General features: G+C 38.4%; 1 protein-coding gene across 2 annotated transcripts in view; it reads left to right on the forward strand.

Annotated features, from left to right (window-relative positions):
- The window catches only part of EDIL3 (EGF like repeats and discoidin domains 3), a 233,687-nt gene that overhangs the window by 84,570 nt on the left and 128,515 nt on the right, over positions 1-20,602 (forward strand). The window contains exon 3 of one of the 2 annotated variants that reach the window (XM_069001946.1): positions 11,429-11,458. The exons of the other annotated variant lie outside the window; for it this stretch is intronic. Within the exon in view, the coding sequence (XP_068858047.1) occupies positions 11,429-11,458 (30 nt within the window). The remainder of the gene's footprint in view (positions 1-11,428; positions 11,459-20,602) is intronic. 2 annotated transcript variants of the gene reach the window in all.

The raw sequence follows: 20,602 nt of genomic DNA on the forward strand, positions 1-20,602 counted from the left end.
CCCCTGGATCCCTGGCAGTGCCCAAGGCCAGGCTGGACATTGGGGCTGGGAGCAGCCTGGGACAGTGGGAGGTGTCCCTGCCCATGGCAGGGGTTGGGATGGGATGGATTTAAGGTCCTTCCAACCCAAACAATTCTGAGATTGTGTGATTCTGTAAAACCCCAAACTGTAATAGTAATCCCAATTAGGTAGAACATTTATTCATGGAATATCGTACTTAAAGATGTACACAGGATACAGGGGGAAAGAAATCCAAACCCAAAACAAAACAAGGAAGGTTATGTCTAGTAAGAAATTCTGATTTTCAAGATTTTGATCGGAAGGATTTTTTTGAACAGTAATTCAGATTGTTTTAAGAAAATACAGCATCCCCCATGCCACTGTGCAGTGCAGAGCAAGAACAGTGATCACAAGTATCCTTTAAAGGATTCAAGATATCTACAAAAGGACAAAGGACTTTAGAAGCTGAAGAAAAAGAAATATAGACAGAAAAAATTTTGTTGTCCTTAAGTTTACTGTCTCAGTTTTCATGGATAACATGGATATACCATTAACATCTTTCCTCCTTAATGCCCTTTGGAAACAAAAGCATCTGATATTTCTTAGTTTTTACCAAGTTACTCAATTTGCTTTCACTGTTTAACTTGCTTGGTAAAATCCAGGTATGACTGAAGAAGAAAAGGAAGTTTCATTAAATTAAGCTGTCCTTTCCCTGAGGGAGAACAGAAGCTTCTGGAAGTATTAAAAAAAAACCCAAAAAACAAAACAAAAACAAACAAACCAACTAATAAAAACCAAAAACAAACCAGAAAAACCAACAAAAACCCAAACAAATAAACCCCCAAATCAACCAAAAACCACAAAACAAAACCAAAGCAATCCCAAAACAAACATAACATCTCACAAATCAAAAACCCTCAAAAAATGCACAAAAACCCAAAACAAAACAAAAAACCCCCAATAACAAAAAGCACCACCACCAAAAAGCACAACAACAAAACAAAATCGAACAAAAAAACCTCGAAACCACAAAAAAAAAAAAAAAAAAAAAAAAAAAAAAAAGGGGGGGAAAACCCCCTCTTCTTTTGAAACCTGATTGATCACCTTTTTACAGAGCAGCCAGCAGCTACTGTCCTCCCCCCAGACTTGTGGGGCTGCATGTGGGATGAAGACTGAAAATGTTTTGGAAAACATCTAGTGTTTTCCACATTTGGTGAAGCCTTTCACTCACTGAGGTTTGCATTTGTGATGGCGAAATGGTAGCAAAATTTACATGATCACTTTCTACTGGGAAAGACTGACCTAATTGCAGAGGAATTAATTATCCCAGAGTTGTAAGCTGGAATTTGTCCTGGCTAGACTAAACTCTGGTGATTGCAGTGGATATCTACATTAAAAAGTGGTGTGAGGGGCCATTGGAATAATTCTCAAGCTGCAAGGTAGTACAGGAAAAGGAGCACAGCCAGTGGAAGGTAATATAAATGTGAATTTCATTGATTTATTCCAGGTCAGCAGAAGACAATATATTTAGTCAGTCCCTTTTACACTTATAAAGTGGATCTCACCTAAAGATCTTACAGAGAAACAGGAAGAAGATCCATAAGTGAAGAAAACTCAGCCACATTTTGCCCGTTCAGTTCTAGCAGACACTTTGCTTTGTCAGCTTACACAGAGTAGGGCATGTATGTTTATACATATATTTGTGTGTGTGTTTTTTAAATCTATAGCGTGTCATTGTGTCTTTTTCATGCAGAGTCATGGATAAAATTCACTAGGTTAAAACATGGAATATTTATGAAGTGGAACGATTTGCTCACCAGATGAATATTTCATGACTGCTATTTTTTGTGTCTGATTTCTTCAATGTACCTTGTACTTAGTCACAACAATCTTTGATGTAGAAAGAGCTTGCAGAATGCTGTATACAGTAATTAACATAGACTTTAAAATAGGTGATTTAAGGTAAATTTTAATAATCCAATGAATTTCATTAAGGGGATTACTTTCTGTTTGGTGAAGTAATCATAAAATTCCTGGCGCAAAAGGTTTTGGAGGGGGAAAAAATTAGTGTTTGGGATTAATTTTTGTCTTTTGCATTTTGTCTTTGTCTTTAATTTAAGTCCTTGTTAGACTTCAACAACTCCATTGACTTAGTTAAGTCAGTATTTCGTGTTAACGTTAATGCTGTATAAAGTTGAGCAGTTGACAATGCAATAAAACTGCATCTGTTAGCATTTGAATCACCCATCTCTGAACCTGAACTTTTCCTTGCATGAATATTAACTGGAAAATGCCACAGGGGCCATGCAAATTATTCATGAGAGAGTGTTAAATTCAGAAGGAATTTTTAACTTTAAAACAAACACAGATCTTTGACCTAAAAACTAACAGAGAGAAGTGTAACTTAAAAAAAATTAGGAAAATATTTATGAAAATGTATTACTTTCATTTTAATTTTTTGAGACAGTGTTTACTGATGTCTAATTTTGAATTTTTTAAAAGAATATTCCAAGGGTTATAAAATGAGTGAGTTGTTTCTTTTTTCCTCTTGAAAGGATTGAAGATGAGGTGGTTCACTACAAGCATGGCAATTTTTTTGGTTGACCCAAATAAAAAGTTTTCCACTTCTACTTAATATATACTTCTTGTTAAGATATAGGTGTGGGGAACAAAAAACTAAAAAAATGGGAAAACAAGCAACAAAATATTATTTTTCAGATTTTGTCCTGAACAAAGCAGTTGATGGAGAAGGTAAGCTAGTAATTTATTTTTTGTTAGTGTACTTAACTGTAATGAAAATCAATCCAGTTCCAGCCAAGGCTTCCTTGACCATGTCAGTACCTGCTGGTCATTTTCCCAGATCTCCAGGATCACACACTTGAATGTATTTACCCTGAGTGCTGGAGATAAAGACTGTGGAAGCAGAAAGGAAATTGGTCCTTTTAATTTTTCATATTCCAATAACCACAGAATCCCACAATGGTTTGGGCTGGAAGAGACCTTAAAGTCCAACCAATTTCACCCCCTGCCATGGCAGGGACACCTCCCACTGTCCCAGGCTGCTCCCAGCCCCAATGTCCAGCCTGGCCTTGGGCACTGCCAGGGATCCAGGGGCAGCCCCAGCTGCTCTGGGCACCCTGTGCCAGGGCCTGCCCACCCTGCCAGGGAACAATTCCTGCCCAATCTCCCATCCAGCCCTTCCCTCTGGCACTGGGAAGGCATTTCCCCCTTGTCCTGGCATTCCAATCTAGCTTTTTCTGTGCAAGTCCTGTTTCTTGACTCCTCCTTTTGACAAACACAAGCCATCGCTGAACCCAGAAGGAAGGACAAAAGTATTGATTTCCATTATTCTGACCTGAAACGACCCAAGTGAAAAGCATTTCCTACACCTCCAGTGCCAAGGAGAGCAGATTATAATAGTAATCCTTGTTTTTGTGATGGGCTGCGACAGCGCGCGGGGAGACGGGAATGTGTGGAAGTGTTCTAGACTCCATCCAACTTGAGCTTGAAGGGGGCAATGCAAGGAGAGGTTTTGCCATCTGTTTGCAGAACAGAAGAGTGGAAAATCCAAAATGAAGGGGAGAATTTTAGAACAGCACTCCAGAGCCTGGCAGCTCTTTTTTCTCGGAGTGGGAGGTGCTGGTTGGGAATGATTTTGAATTGCAGGCACAGGAAAGGGTGTTAAGCACCCCTTGGAAACCCAAAACTCTGCACTGAAAACGCATAAATCAGCTCTGAGAAACGTATGGGAAAGTATGAGACATGGAGAAATCCATACAGTCAGGATGAAATAAAAACATCTTTACAAAAAAAAAGAGGAAAAATCAATAGGCCTGACTCCCACACTAATGAAAAGTGAAGGGCATGGAGCAGCACCAGAGTGCTCACTGATGGCTGCTGTGAAAATGTTTCTTTCAGGGATGAATTCAGAGAGGCTGATAAACTGTTGGCTTCCAGTCAACAGCTTTATTCACCGAGATAAAAGAAAAATTAGTGTACATGTTCTTCCCTTGTTCATGAGAAAAGGCCTCAATTTTTAGTTATTTTTGGAAAAATTAAGAATGCTATAGATGAAAAATAAGAGGAAAAACGCAGCATTTATGAGAAGAGTAAAGAAACCTCACACCAGGTGTATTTTTTCTATCTCCTATCACAGTCCTTTTGCCTAGTCTGCACTTTGCAAAGCCATGTTAGCGTGAGCTACAGAGACAAATCATCTTCTTTTACACTTGAGCATGTTTCTTGTTTGGCTTTGTGGTTTGTGGAAGTACAGGTGTCAGCAAGGAAGTTTGTGTGCTCAGTAAAACCAGTACAGAACACAGAAATTAGTTCAAATTGGCCAAGGTTTGCAGTATTTTAGGGCAGAAAAAATGTGTTATTTTTGAAGAGGTCTGGGTTCAATATGGCCTCTGCAGATAACCTTTGACAAATTGGTATATGGCTTATTATCACTGTTTTTGACCCCACATCTGTGATAAGAAATTTTTGATATCTAGATAAGGGCAGTGTTTTATTGAAACTGGGCATTGCTGACACTGTTTTTGCCACATTCTATATCACAGGTATTTTTAAATTATATTTTCCAGTGCTATGCAATAATGGATTCAGAAGGGTATATTTAGTTTTATTCTGGTTGTACTGAAGTTAAATATAAACCCAATATTAGCTGCAAAGTTCATAGGATCTTCTTTTGTTTCTGCCCACTCAGAAAAGTTAGAAGTGGATACTTGTCTATTATTCCTTAAGCAGGAGGTCCCAGTCTCCAAATTTTACGTGAGCAATGAACATATCCTCTAAATAATTTGAAAATACCTGCTTTGCTTTTCTTGCACCAGGACTTGATCCTTCTCTCACACCTGTGTTCATGATGTGTAGCTTTACAGTGGGGCACTCTCTTTGCTCCTGAATTTACGGAAAAATGATTAAAAATCACACATTGAACTGAAGAGACATGCCTCCCTGCATGGGACCCCTCCAACATCACATCTTTCATTTTATCTGCCATCTGCTCCTCTGAATTCTCCTCTTGGCACGTTATGCAATTCACAGTTCAGGTTTCCTGTGATGGAGGTCGTGTTGTGTGGAAATTACCTTGGTAAAGCAGCATGCTGGCCCCCAGTCATGCTGAACAGAGTACTCTAGACTTATATGGGAATAAACAAAAGAAGAAAAAACCCAGTTAATTCTTTTGTAGGACCTATAATGAAGCCAGTCATTGGCACCAAGGACTGTATGCCCCTGGTCCTGTGCAGTTTTATTTATGATGATGTATTTTCTGTGAAGCTGTGACTGTTGAATACTTTCTTCTGCTTTTGATCTAAAGAATTTAACGTGCTGGCTGAATGTTTTAAGAGGTGTTGCCCAATCTTAATGATTTTATGATAAAGTTGCTGTCTGCCTGCTGGTTTATACAGCTTCGTTCCCCAAAAAGGATGGCAGCACAATCTTTGCAACTGGCACATTAGACAGCTTGCCAAAACTTTCAAAGTGTTTGGGAAAGCACTGAAAATTGGAGGATTCATATTTATCCTGAAACTTTACAGTTTGAAAGTCTCTGTGGTTTCCTGTGTATTCATTGAACTTCCCAGTATGTGCTTCCATGAGGCAAAGTGCTCAGTCTGGGTGTAATTCACTGGCAGCAAGCCAGGTTGAAGCTATTTTGGGGTTAAAAATGGCAAATAGTGGCACAGAAGTTCATGCATTAAGGTTAGTGTCTGATATTACAGGACTGAATAGAGTTGGTGTTTATTTGTCTTAACTGCTATTTTCTCATCTGTTCTGGGCATTTTTTATTGTCATTTGAATCCTTGTTAATGCTGTTGGATGTTGCACGTTGAATATTTTCAAGTGGTGTGCTACAGATCAAATACCACACTGAGAGACTTAATCCAGCCTCCTGTACCAGTCCAGAGCCAGCAAACACTCTGTGAACATCTGAGTGGGCTTTTATTGTATTTTTTTTCCCCCAGGTGGGAGGATAACCATAAAATAAAAAATACTGTCACCATTATTACTTTGCAGTTTGGTATGTGATGTTATTTTAAAATTCTGCATTCACATAAGAACTGGTAGTAAAATTTCCCTTAAAACACACAAAACAACCAAGTGAAACAGCTTCAGGCAAGTGACTGAAATATGAAAAGACAAAATTGTTTGGCTTGAAAGGCAAAGCTTTCTATGTGTGCCTATGGGGATTTCCCAGGTAGGTTTTTGCATCCACAAGTGTAACAGATGCTAGCAGGTACCTGTGTCTGTAACTGTATTTTACAGCCTTTTTCTTAGCTGTAAAATTTTATTTTAAGCTTATTCATTTGGTTGCTGGAGAGTGCTCTTTGACATTTAAAGAAGCAAAGTCTACTGCACACTGATTTGCAGCCTTACCCACTTTTAGCCATTTGAGTACTCTTGTTGTTTTGGACACCCAAGTGCCAGGGTACCTTCTCATTACATTTTCTGCTCTTTTGGAACATTCACATCTTCTCAAAACTGCATATTGGCATCGTGTGTGCGCGTGTGTGTAAAACTGTGTGATATTTCAAGCCATGACAGACTACTCCCAGTTTCAGAATTAAAACTTTCAGTAGTGTTGTGCCTTTGGCAGCGCTGAAATCCTTGGCAAGAGCTGGAGCTGACTAAGAACTCAAGAATTGCTTTAAAACTAAATTTCTTTACACTGTTTTCCATAAGAATGTCACCCTGCCAAATACTGGGGCACTCCTGCCTTGTTCTAGAGAGGTGTAAATGTGAAGGAATGCACACACAAAAAAATCATTATCTAATCTTGTCTTCTACAAAATACAGTATTTCACCTAAATAAAATTTTTATTTGATATTTAAACATATTCTCACCCAGCAGTGATGGTCCTGATGATTGGTAAAAAAGGAAGACTAGTGAGAATGAATTAGATGCCTTTATTGGCATTTCTGTCATTTTAAGACAGTAGTATTCTAGATTTTAATAACACCTGACATTTTGCTCAGGCACACACTTTTTATTAGAATTTTTTTTTCTTGAAATAAAACAATGAATAAAGAGTGAATTTTTCATAGGTTTTAGGTGCTTAAATTGATGTTAACCTTTGAAAAGTGATACATCTTCTCTACTAAGTGCCAAGGGCCACTTTTAGGGTTCCTTAATGAACATATTTGTCCTCCATCCAACATCTGTCACCCAAGCAGAGTTTCATCAGTTCATGGAAAGTTATCTCTGACATGCACTGGTGGGAAGCGTGGTGTGTTCCTTCTGGTTTTGTTTTTGTTTGCTTCTTTTCTCTCTGCTGTGCCTTTTTTGTCTATTTGTTTGGGATTTTTGTAGAGTTTTTTGGTTGGTTTTGGTTTTTTTCTCATGAATGATTGCAAAAACAACTTGTCCAGCTGAAGCAGGAAGGAGGCAAATGGTGCTCCAAGGGCCTGTGAGTGCTGAGGTCTGTCAGATGGGGAGAGAGGGAAGAGACTGGCTTCTTAAGCACGTGTTTTCAGTGAAACATCTGTAGCATTAAAGTCACATTCTAAATGACTAGAGCTGAGATTTTGGGAAGTCAGTCGGTCTTCCTTGCATGCAGGTCCTCTGAGAGGCTGAGATATGATGATGAGCAGAATATAATTTATTTTTGATGTTGCATTCAGAAAAAATGTCATTTGCTCTTGGAGCTTACCATTCCTTTGGATAATGTTGCAGACCTCTTGCACAGATTTTCCATAGGCATAATGCCATATATGTCTAAGTTTATTCTTTCATATGAGACCTACATTTTATTTGAGTGTTAAAAAATAATATTTCACATTAATGTAAAATCAACACAAGCTTTAATGTAATGCAAAGCCAGGGTAATGTGTCATAAGATATAACACAGTGTAGCAGGCTGTTACAATGGATCTGCCTAAACCGAGATATTTATGCTTCAAAATTGAGATTTTTTTTCCCAGACTTGTCAAGGTCTCTACCATTGTAAGAGAAATAGTCAGGAGTCTGGCAGAGATATTCAGATACAATCCAAGCATTGCCTTTCTGCATTCCCTCTCTTAAGCTAATGTTGGATGGCATGTATCCTGGTATAGGCTTTCCAAACCTGCCAATGTATTCTTGGGTTTTTTTATCCCACTGATGTCATGCAAGAAAAACAAGATTAAGTTTACCCCAGTGAACATCAGGTATTTCCAAAGAAGATAAAATCCAACATTTCTCCTGTCATATGTCCTATTATATTTTGCCAATGATCCATTAAAAGTGGAAGAAATGTGTCGCTGAAAATGCTTTAAAGATGTAATTACAGTGTAAAGTCATGCAGTGCTGTTATCAGACCATGACTTGGGGATGCCTGTGACTTCTTTGTGGCTTTTTTTTTTTTTTGTTAAATTACTGGCTCCTCTGTGGGAGTCATACATTTCAGGAGTCAGAAGGAGAATTTCAGGCTGATGGGGACTCACCACCCACTGTAGTGAGTCACCAGCTTGTGCCAGCCCAGTTGAGCAAGGCAACTCCATCTTACTCCCTCTCCATTCCTCTGAAAGAAGCAAAGAGTAAATTACAGATAATTACCCTGGGGATGCGTCACTATATAAATAGCTTTTTAAAAATAACTAAATGTTTTAAATCACTGCTGATGGGAAAAAAAAATACCAAAGCGGTGGTGTCGTGTAGGAAATTTTTGGTGTGATAATTGAGTGCATTTCCTAACGAAGTGGGAAGCAGAGTGCTGATATTGCATTTGAAATGGTACGATAAAACAAAAGTAGATGTATTCTTTGAGTACTCAATTTCTTACTGAAGGCTGTTTTTTTCTAAACATGGTTTATTAATCTAAAGGGAGGGAAAAATATCTTGTCACAAAAAAGCAAGAGATTAAGTTAATTTTTTTCTAAAAGTCTGTATGAATTATGAACAAGTTCATAACTGCATTTGCATCTCCATTTTTAATATTCATCTTTAACATCTGTCTAGGATTAAAAAATATAGTATTGACAAGCAGAATTAGGTCTTTTTGCAAAAGCAGTTCTCACTAACTCTAACTCAGACGAGAAAAGAACAGAGTCTATTCCTGGAAGAGCTTAAACCAGCAACCAAATAGACAAAATTAATTAAATAAACAGAAAAGTAATATTATTGGCAGAGCTGTCTTGGCATCTGAGTGATTTATTCAGCTGAGATTCAGCTATCCTGTTTTATTTAGATGTGTACCTAAGCACAGAGTGGTCCCTCTGAAACAACCATCTGACTAATAACAGAATCCAGCTTTGAATTGCTAATGCTGCTATTCATCCCCATAATTAAGTCTCAGAATATTATTCAAATAGCAATCTGAAGGAAATGGTTACTGGAATAAGTATTCCTGGTATAATTGGACAATTTTGTTTAACCAGTTTTAGAGCACAGTCTCCAGTACTTTGAATTATTTTTCATTCAAGCAGCAGTAGAGCTGGGAGCGAATATGGATTTGGGGCATTTGTAAAATTTCAACTTCCAGCTTTCATGTTCTGCTCTGTCTGTATAGTTGTCTCTTCCACTGGTACCTTGAGAAATTGCAACCTACTTTTTTTTACTTAATTTTGTAGTTTGTTTATTTACTTCAGATTCTGTTGTTCTAAGATTTAAATATTCCAAATATTCTGGTTCAGGGGCTTGTTGTCAGTGTTGTTTTTGTGGTGTTTGGGGGTGAGGGGTTGTTTAGCCTTTTTTTTGTTGGTTGGCTGGTTTCTTTGGTTTCTGGGGGTTTTTTGGTGTATGTTTATAATCAGCTGTCATGTTGTTAAATTAATGATTTAGCCAATTGTTTCAAGTTAAAAACAGTGGGCTGGTATTTTCCCTTCTTTCTTTCATTGCCTCGAAATCTTCTACTACCACAAATACATTTTATTTAAATTTAGTTTAAGCAGTAGAAGAACACGATGAAAACTTGATGTGATACATGTACACTTTATATATGTAAACTGTGTAAAGGATTCATCTAGTTTCAAAACACACATTCAAACATTAAATAAGGAGTTACAGAAGGCAAGGCTGAGCTAAGTACCATGTTGAGCACTTTTAAGTTATGTCTGACATAACATTATGTTGTTCTGGCCGTGCAGCCTTCTTCAGGGTTTACCTGAATGTGAAAATGTAGAAATAAAAATCACCTGTTTACCTCCAGTGACTGTGGTTAGACACAAGAAGGTTGTCTGGTGCTTGAGAGACTAACTTGTTATTTCCTCTAGATTAGATTTGACAGTCCCCAAAAGGCCACCATGTTACTCTGCAATTAGGAATAACTGATGTGTTCAGCACTGGTTGTCACATACAGTTGCAAATAGAACATTGTACTGCATTAACCAAGGTTTTTTGGCCGCTCCCAAATGCACTTGGTGCCTGTTGACAAATTTTTGCTAAAATTGGGACGGTCTCCCTGCTCCTCTCCTAGTTTCTCCCTGCATAAAACATGGGGTGGTAGCAAAGGAAGAAGAAAAGTCAGTTTACCCAGCCTAGTGCTGGTCTTTGGGAAAATGTTTGAAATTTTTACCCACACCATGTGCAAGCTCTGAGGCTGTCAGGGTGGATCAAGGCTTGCCACAGATGAAGGAGCGTTGTTTGAACTGGTTCTGCAAGAAATCAAACAGAAGCAGCTTCCATTTCAACTGGTAGCAGGCAGTCGTTAAAAGAGAAAAAGTGAAAGTGTGGAGACACGTGTCTAATACCTCAAGAGGGCCTCTATATCACCTTTATGGAACCTTCTCTCACTTCTAGGTTCTTTTGCAGTATCCAAGTGAGAAACACTTTAGTCAGTGTTTCAGAATTCAGCTTTTGCTGTCATCCAAAAGTTTTTCAAGACTGTGAAGAGACCGTTTTTGTGATGCATGTCTGTATAAAACACACTCACTAAAAGGAGAGAAAGAACTAGGTCACTGATGTACTTTTAAAATGCACTTTTGCTGGGAATACGTCTGTTTCCTTATTTTGAATGTGAGGGTAATATACAGCCCAGAGTCATCAGTGCTTTTTGATGGCAACTTAAGGCAATTTAATGGTTATCTGTCAACAAAAGGGAGAGGTGAAGGCAGGATTTTTGTTGCTTTTCCCAGAAAAATAAACATCAGGAATGGAGAGCCCAGTGGGTAGTTGTGTCCATGAGAGATATACACACACAGACACCTACAAACCACCCCAAAACTGCCACTTTGGCTCCCTAACTGCTCAATTTCAGAATCAGCAATTACCACCAGCCTGGGAAGAAACTGAAGGGAGCAGAAGGGGTGGAGGATGACGAGAATAAAGTTTTTCATTGTATCTAATTGCTTTTATATTAAGAAAATGTAAGTAATACAACCATTAGTATTACATGGCTTTCTTCATTTGTATTTTTTCTCTTTTTCTCTCTCTCTTCCCCTTCCTTCCTCTTCCCTTCCCATTCCCTGTCCCTGCCTCCCTCCCCACTCCTGACACCTTTTTGCACAGCCTCCATTGAAGAGGAACCAACTTCAGCAGGTATGAATAATTTACGTTCCATCTGCACTGTGGTAACCATTTCTTGAGAGCTACATCTTTTAAAAATCATTTTAGCCAGTTTCATTTTGTGTATAATGTGGTAAATGGACACATCACAGCTGGGTTCTATCCTCTTCTGTCTGTTCCCACCTTCTTTTTGTCTTCTTTCCCCCCAGTTTGGAGTCAGTAGGAAATATACTCCTCCTGTAGCATTTAAAAATATCAGTGGCACGTTCTTTCCTTTTTCTTTTTTCCGTGGTTAAGCTGGCAGATGAAGTTTCAGATAACAAAATGAGTCAAAAGAAATCAGGACTTAAAAAAAAAAAAAAAAAAAAAAGGGTTTTTTTGTTTTGTTTTTTTCCTTTATGTTAGATTTGTCTCTGTCTTTATGCTGGTGAAACTCAGTCATCTGCTTGATGCCCCACAACTGACATCCTCAAAGACCTGGGCACAATCAGTGAAGGAAGGGAAAGGCAGCAGATGCAGGAGCATCCTGCTCAAAGAAAACATTCTCCAAACGACGGCTTGGGTATCTGCTCAGGAAACTTTTATTTCCATTGACAAGCTGCCAAGCAGTGAGAATGGTTACCATCACAGTCATAAAAATTAGTTTAGGAGCTCCCAGAGAGACGCAAATGCATCGTGTTTATTTTATTGTGAAGATTAACTATTTCTGATTAATTGGCAATCCATTAGCTGGGGAGTATTTAAAGGAAAAAGAAGACAGTGTACCAGAGAAGAATGCCACTGAGCAGCCTAACATGTTTGAAATGGCACCGAGTTGTACAAACTCAGCGAGCTAAAACGTCAAATAAATGGGGAATCACTTTTTAGTGGCTTGTTAAAAGAAGGAAAGGTCTCCAGAGGAGCAGAAGAGAAAAGGTGAGGAAAGTGAAAGAAGAGAGGAAGGTGGCAGGGAAGGATTGAACACTGTTTACAACGCTAACCTACAACTGGGGAGCAATATAAGTAATTAGGATACGGCAGAGAATAAAAAATGAAAGGAAGGAGAACAAAGCCAAGAGTAGAATGTGAGAGAGGGAGAGTAGTTAAGACTAGAACTGAATACAGAAAGAAGCAAAAGGGAGCTTTAAACATGAATGTAGCAACAGAATGAGCAGGGAGCAGGACTGAGATGAGAAACAACATTGTGAAACAGAGAAAAGAGGGATTTGGAGAAACTCACACACCCCCATGGACTATGCATTGTAATTACTGAACATCAGCTTTCAACTCTCCATTTCTTGAGAGATCTGTCAGTCTTGAAATTTTCATGGAAAGTGGTTTTAGCAGAAACCTACTTCAGCTGCTCAGTAGAAATGTTAGTTACAAAAGGATGGGGGTTTTTGCATAGGAAAGAATAAAACCCTAGCTTTTTTCCCTTTAGGGAAATGGTTTAAATACACACATTTTTTTAGAGCATCTCGTGAAGACATGACCTCCCTCACTGTAGTTCGAACCCCACTGCTGTTTATGTGAGAGCTCCTAACATTGATCTGGCCAAGCTAACCAGATAGATCAGCTGAAAATGGGCAAGTGGAGGAGAAGTGGAATTTATAGCACAGCCACATGGGCTGCACTACAGATATGATTTATACTAAGAGAAAAATCCATTAATAAAGTGCAACCTAACGTTAATTTCTATCTTAAAACTTCAGAAGCAATACTAGCTCTTCAGATGCTCCATAATTTATAGCTTCTATTGATTTTGCTGTAAGATACGACCAGACGTTGCTATTTTGAAAAGTAACAGATTAGTTCTGCATTCTTACAGGATTGTTTTAATATAACTTATTTCTCAGATTGTATTGGCATTTACAAAACTGTAGGTTCTGCTTAAAGCTGATTCCCCTCCCTCAGACTGGGAATGCAGTCATGCAGTTTGGAAGTTGCTGTTGTGCAGAAAAATAAATAGAAACTGCCTTCAAAACCTCATGCACTCACCCAGAGCCATTCAGTGGCATGTGCCTGGTAGAGGCAGTTTTATCAAATAACAGATTTTGCTCTTTTCCACAAAAAAAGCAGCAAGGTTCCTCCAGTTAATGAAATTTATCTAACCATTATTCATACACATAGCAATTTTCCAAACAATGCCTTCCCTTATAAAAGATCCTGAAGTAGGATAAACTGGATCTAGTATTTTTATGAAGACTATAAATATGATTTCAATGTTTTATGAAAATTCCAAACTTTTAATTGACCTCTAATCAGGACCAAAACTAAAATTTCCTTTCCTGTTTAATCAAAGGGATCAAACAAGGCTATTTCCCCGTGTTCTGCTTTTTGGGATAGGGTCTAGCTGCTCTGGCAATGCCATCTGCAGGGAATCTTGTAGAAGCAAAGTTACTAAAATTTTACTTTGAGTGTTGGAACCACTAGATTGAAGATCAATAATCCTGTAATAGTAAGTGCCCTGTAGTTATCTCTCTATAGAAAATGCTATTTCACTGAGTTCCTTCAGTTTCAGAATGCTTCAGACTAATGAACTCTAATTATAACCCACTATCTTTCATCCATGTTACTTCATATGCAAAGATAAACCAAGGAGCTTTTCCAGGTTTTCCTCACAGTTTCAACAAAGTTTTCCTTAGCACTACTTCTGGGTGAGCATTCTTCTAGTTCTCTTTTTTCATTCCAGTTAAATACCTATGATTTAATGTTGTTGTGGACATCTAAACTCTCTTTTGAGTCACTTTACCACCTTTCTTTATTTTGATCTATTTAATATAAAATTTGATCAAATAAATAAGTTATTTAATTATTTATCAATTAAATAGTTTTTCCAGATGCTCATGCACCGAAGCTAGGAAAATCTCAGGACAATTTTCTCATTTCCTTGTGGTTTTACCCCATCCATATGTGTCATGAGTCTTTAAAGGTTTTTTGTTGAGCCAGGAGAAGACTGCTTTGCTGACAACTGCTTTTAAGCCCGGTGCAGCAACTCCTGCTGGATGTCCTGCTGTTTGAAGCTTTGCATCCCAAAAATGTTTCCCCGTGGTTTTATGGATTCCCCCCAACGTCACTTCAGGGAGCCTGGAGTCATTTCTCCCGTTATTAAAGAGTAATTCTTCCAGGACCTGATGAGACAGAGCACAGCATGACGTGCAGCAGTTTGTTCACTTGTCTCTACACAGTGCTTTTGACTGAAGTAATAAATACCTCTCCTCTGAGATCATCACTTAACTGGAGCCATTCCTTGCCTCTGCCATTGATTTTTTTTTCAGGCCTAACTCTTTAGGAAACTGGCATTTTCGTCTTTGCACCCCAGCTATATAACATATGCAAACACATTTAGGATTTCATGCTAGTAAAAGCTCCTTTACAGTGTGAGTTTTACTATTTTCTTAATTAAATCTAGGTGTTGCAGAGATTAAAGACTCAATATATGACAGGAGCCCCTTCTTCAAAGACATTACTAAAAAATAAACCCTTCAACAACCTCATGGCTCTGAATATTTGCGTGCAACCACTACAAGCAGTCTATTTTTTCCCCTGGAAAATAATATTATTCTTCTACAATTCCATGTAATATTTATGCTGTTCTCTTTTTATTTAGAATTTCAAATTATATAAAAATTATTTTGCATGTTTTTCCTAAAGAAGTAAATAATATGGGGGGGGGGAATCACTTTTGAGAAACAGGGAAAGTTGGAAAGTATCAAATGAAAGAGACTTCTGCTGGAAAAATCTACAGAATTAAGTTCCTTTCATTAAAGGAAATTAATGGAATTTTTAGAAAATAATTAGAATGGAATGGCAAAAGTTCCAGGATGCAAGTTGTCCTAGACATAATGCTTACAGTTTTCAAAAAGTCATGAAAAATAAAGATCTAAAACTATTAAGAGTTGCCCATTACCCTTACTCTAGCAGCATGGTGTTAAGCAGTACCTGAAATCTAAACTGCTTACGTGTGTCTGCTTATTTCTGCTAGGAAAACTCCAGGTTTCTCTGGTGGTTGGTTTCTTCCTTGGATTTGGTGTGTTTAAGAAGACTTTTAAAGCAGGACACCAAAGCATATTGCCTTGGTGTTTGTCTTTTTATTCATAGACTTTAAAAAAATATGGTTTAGAGAAAGAAAATACATTTAAATAGATGAAAAATTAAAGGTAGTTATAAATCATTTTGTTCAATAGATATTTCAAAGCTGACTTGCTGGGCATAGCCTTGATGACTCTTAGGAGAGTATTTGTGGTGGAATTATTGATTACTCAGAAATAAAATAGTTCATGAGATATGTAGAGTTTTAGAAAAACCCAAACAACAGAATGGCACTTGTACTACAAACATGTTATAAAAGAGTTAGTTTTTTCTCTATCTAAATGTCCTTGCATTTAAAAATTTACTGGATTGTCCTTTTTGATAGATTTTAAACATTAGACATATTATTATTCAAATCCCAGATTTTCTCATGTATCAGTTTAATATTACTTTGATATTCAGAATATTAAATTTTTATGGTTTTGACTTTTCATAATGATATAGACTTGAAGGTAGGAGGGTTCCATTTGGCACCAGCTTAGATGGATTTATATTAGATAGTTTAAAGTAATTTTATATAAGACAGTTTAAAAATACGTAGATTTAGATGGGAAATCAGGAAGGAATTGTTCCCTGTGAGGGTGGGCAGGCCCTGGCACAGGGTGCCCAGAGCAGCTGGGGCTGCCCCTGGATCCCTGGCAGTGCCCAAGGCCAGGCTGGACATTGGGGCTGGGAGCAGCCTGGGACAGTGGGAGGTGTCCCTGCCATGGCAGGGGTGGCACTGGATGGGATTTAACATCCCTTCCAACCCAAACCAGCCTATCATTCAAATATTAAATAGATCATTTCTTGAAGAGACAATTTTTGTAATAAATTTTTCCTTTCCTTACTTCATGTCAGAAAATGCTTTTACCGTTTGGCACTGCCCTGTTCATCAAAGAGCCTGAGAGATCCATTTGGTTGAGGTGATGGACACATGCTCTTGGTTCTCAGAGCACTAAAACTTCAAATGGAAAAACATTTGAGATCTTACTGGCATTAATATTTACATGAAAAATATAGTTATAAACTTATATAACAGCTACACCACATGTCTGTCCTTAAAATACTTAACCGATGTGGGTGTGAAACTGGATTTCACAAAGGGTCCTCTTCCACCTGAAAATAATGCCCTAGAGGCTTTTATTGGTTGTAAAAAAAAAAAAAAATAAAAAAAAAAAAATTGTAACTTCTTTAATGATTACTATGATGATTATTGGACCTGGATGATGTTTTTGGTTCCTTCCAGCCCAAACCATTTTATGATTCTAAGATGATCAGGAAAGAGAAACCAAACCAGGTTTTTTTTCTTTAAAGTTATTGAAATGAAACTTTCAAAAGAAGAGGATGAGATGTTTAATCTGCTCTCTGTGTCACCCTCAAACCATCAAGGATGCATCTGGTCAAGTCTCAAGGACTTCAGCTTCCTGCCCACTGCACAGCAGGATCTGGAGCTGGGGTTTTGTGACAGGTCCCAGGCTGTCTTTCAGGTCACAGTGATTTTGCTGTGGTGTGCAAAGCTATTCTATTTCACACATTTCAAAGAGGAAAATCATCTTTCAGAATTATTCTAAGGGAAGGGATTTGCCATTCCCCCAGGGTCTGTACCACAGATTTACTGTCTTGCTGAACTTGGTTTACGCATTTGTAGCCATTCCTTTCTTTTTTCTTCTCGAACTGAATATTTTATTTTTTTCCCGTGCCTGAAGCTAGCTTGCTAATTACTTTTCCATCTATTCCAAGCAAAATATAGACTAAACCAGAAAATTTTATAAAGGTCATATTGAACCCCATTCTGATGGAAATTAGGCTTATGCAGTAAAAATAGTTCTGGATGCCAGGTGGCACTGAAGGCTATTAGAGTAGCCTGTCGCATTTGAAAGCTGGAAATCTTGCTTAGGTCAGGAATGAAAATCAATTAGTATTTTTAGCCCATTCCTTGGTGACTGTCTGTCCATATGTCATAAAAATAACACAGTTTAGCAAAATGGCTCACTTCTTCCCAAGATTGACAAAAAAAGGGAGCTAGGAGGTTGAGATTAGCCTGCAGTGCTGGCAGCTGCCTGAGAAACTCATATATGGGCATTTTTCCATAATCTGCATCATTTCAGAGGGTGTGGTGGTTATGCAACATTCATCACAATGTACAAATACAAGTGGAAGATCATATGGTATCCCCTAAACTAGACGCTGCTTTACATCACAAACTTTTTTTTCTGATTGTTTTTCCTTTTCTTGCCTGAATTTTGAGGCAGAACTTTTCCAAGATGAAGCTTTTCATGCCAGGCATCTGCCTCAGACTGAACTCAGCTCAGATCAAGGCCAGGTAGGATGGGGGTCTGAGAAACCTGGTCTAGTGGAAGGTGCCCCTGACCATGGCAGAGGGTGGAACTGGATGATATTTTAAAGTCCCTTTCCAGCCAAAATTCTATGCTTCTATTAAACCAGGTGAATGTATAGTCTCTTGGTACCAGGTCTGTATCAACAGGGTAGCTTTACACAAGTACTGCTTTTCCATCTGGGAAGCAGTGTTCCCCAAAAAGAGGTTTTACAGGTGTCTTCTCCTTGCTAGGACAGATAAAAAGAGCAGGACTAGCTCTAGCTCTAGTCAGCTAAGAGAAGTGAATAAAAAAGCCAAAGATTATTGTTTGATATTTATTTCTTCATCCTCTGAAGGTGAAGCAGGAATGAGCAAAATGAACAAAGTACTGTTCTTGTTGCTGCAGGGATCTCAGTGGACCCTGCTGCTCCTTGAGTCCTCTGTACTCCCAAGAAGTAGAGTTGAAACATAGGAGAACTGTGAAAAAAGAGCAGCTTTTTGTGGGGGGGACACAATGTCTTGGAATTGTTCAAGGAACCACTACTGGATGTGGCACTCAGTGATCTGGCAAGGAGGAGATTGGTCACAGGTTGGACTCGATGCTCTTGGAGGTTTTTTCCAACCTCACTGAATCTGGGATTCTGTGAAAAGTCTAAACTCGATAGAGAAGAGTTGACAAAAAAACCTCTCCAGCTAGAAAGGACAGATTTTTGTCTGAGAAGTGCTGAAAACCAAGATAAGAAATTCATGGCGAGAGAAGCTGACAGGCAAAAAAGTGGGATTAATGAGTTGATCATGGGCACAGAGGGAGTGGGTCTGGAGACAGGCATGCTTAGGGAAAGGCAGCAGTGGGGTTGGCTGATGTTGCAAGGGTTGTTTCCTCCACACAGACTTTTCATTTCTGACTCCCTCTTCCAGAACACCCGTGCTCTCCTGCTCTCTCCTTTGTGCTTGTGCTAGCACTGCACAGCTCTGTGTGGAGCTACATCAGGTGGTTGTTCCAGCTGAAAGGGCCTCATCCATAATGCAATTTCCCTGATACAGTCAGTGTTCGCTTGGTTCAGCTCCCTGATCTGTCTTGCCATGCAGTGGCATGTGTGCTCCCAGTAGGGAGGGGAATTTGGTGGGAATGTGTGTTGAAAGTTAGAGTGAAGAAGAAGAAATTGTCATCTCTGTTGATACACTGGGATTAAATTTCACTAAAGATTCCCATCCAGTCGTTAGATATATGGAAATAAAAATAAGCAAACACTAATGAAAGCAAACCAAACAGGACAGGTCGTTAGTTGAGGATTTAGAAACAGGTTAACAAGCCTGATGAAGAGGACTTTAATCAAAAAATAGCACCACAAAGAGGCTTACTGTATGCTTACTTTGGGTTTAAAGAGTCTTATGACCATCTTTAAAGCACTGGATTGACTGTGAAAACATAAAGACTACTGAGGAAGGAATTTCTCTCCTTTACAGTGCAAATTTAAGTAGTTTTTGGTTGCTAAGGCTTTCTTTGTGCACCAATTCAGAAAGCAAAAAAGATACTGAGTGATGACCCATTTGTGGAACAGCTGGTCCTGTGCTTTAAGGTAGTACAAGATAGCAAAGGTAAAGAACATAAAACAAGCGTGCATTTAAAGAGGCCAAACATATTTTTCATGGATAACCATCCAGACCTTCCCATACAGACATTTTAACCCAAATAGTATTCATTATGGTAAGGTTTGAGTGGTGGAATATGTGTTGTGAGGGCCTGTTTTGGCACACACACACCCACTGGCAGTTGTGCATTTGACACTGAATTGTGCCAACATTGTTTGTTCTGTAGCCTTACTTTTGGGCAACAGCTCAGCAACAGAATGGGCAGATGTCACCCCATCCTGATTTCCTCTTCAAGAGGGAAGAGTTCAATTTAGCTCAGTCTTTGCTGTCAAAGAGAAGAAACACTTGAGGAGGATGAGTCTTCCCACTTAGTCAGATATTGAAAATAAGGACAGCAATTATTCCTGTGTTCTCTCTACATGTAGATGTAGTGTACGTGTATAGGAGTGTGTTTGGTTAATGTCAATCAGGAATAAACTCTGGATTTAATAAATCCCTTTTTCTGGTTTCCATGGGAAGGACCACAAGTGAACCTCGAATTTGGTGTCTGTACACATACGAGTACACACACATTTATCATTCGTCTCCTGAGGTTTCCAGGAGCTCAACTTCTGTAAAGCTGTTGATTTCTTATTTTTATATTTTTTCTTAATTTTCCTATTTTATGGTATCTCTTTCCACAGTATATATTTAACATATTAAATGCTCTTTGCTTCAAGGTTTTTCAGCCTAAAAAAAAAATCTAGATCGATTCATAACTGTACTTCAGCAAGATGCTGAAGATCGGGGTGCAAATAATTCTAGTTATATAAAACAAACAAGAGTGGCTGTTATGAGGCTTCCTGAAACCTAATGATTTTCAGGTGAAGCTGTACACTCTTCTTCCTGACTATTTCAACATAAGGTTTGCAGATTCTCAGCAAAGTTAACGAGTGTGAGCCCTGAAAGTACCCTTGGCATGACTGTAGTGCTCCAGCGTCATGTTAGGAAAAGGTACCAGGAAAGGTTTAAACTGGAAATATAATAAAATCAAGAAATAAAGAAATAATAGAAAAAATAATCTGGTTAGAAAGAAGTGGAAAGGTTTAAGTATTGAAAGCTGTCCAGTTGTTGGGTGCAAAAGAGCAAGAGAAAGAAAAGATGCAAACCCCAATATTTTAATATTAAAACCAGTAAAGAATAGCCACTGTCAGATGTTGCTATTAATACTCCCC

Source organism: Aphelocoma coerulescens (assembly GCF_041296385.1).
Source record: "Aphelocoma coerulescens isolate FSJ_1873_10779 chromosome Z unlocalized genomic scaffold, UR_Acoe_1.0 ChrZ, whole genome shotgun sequence".
In the NCBI taxonomy this organism is placed as follows: domain Eukaryota; kingdom Metazoa; phylum Chordata; class Aves; order Passeriformes; family Corvidae; genus Aphelocoma; species Aphelocoma coerulescens.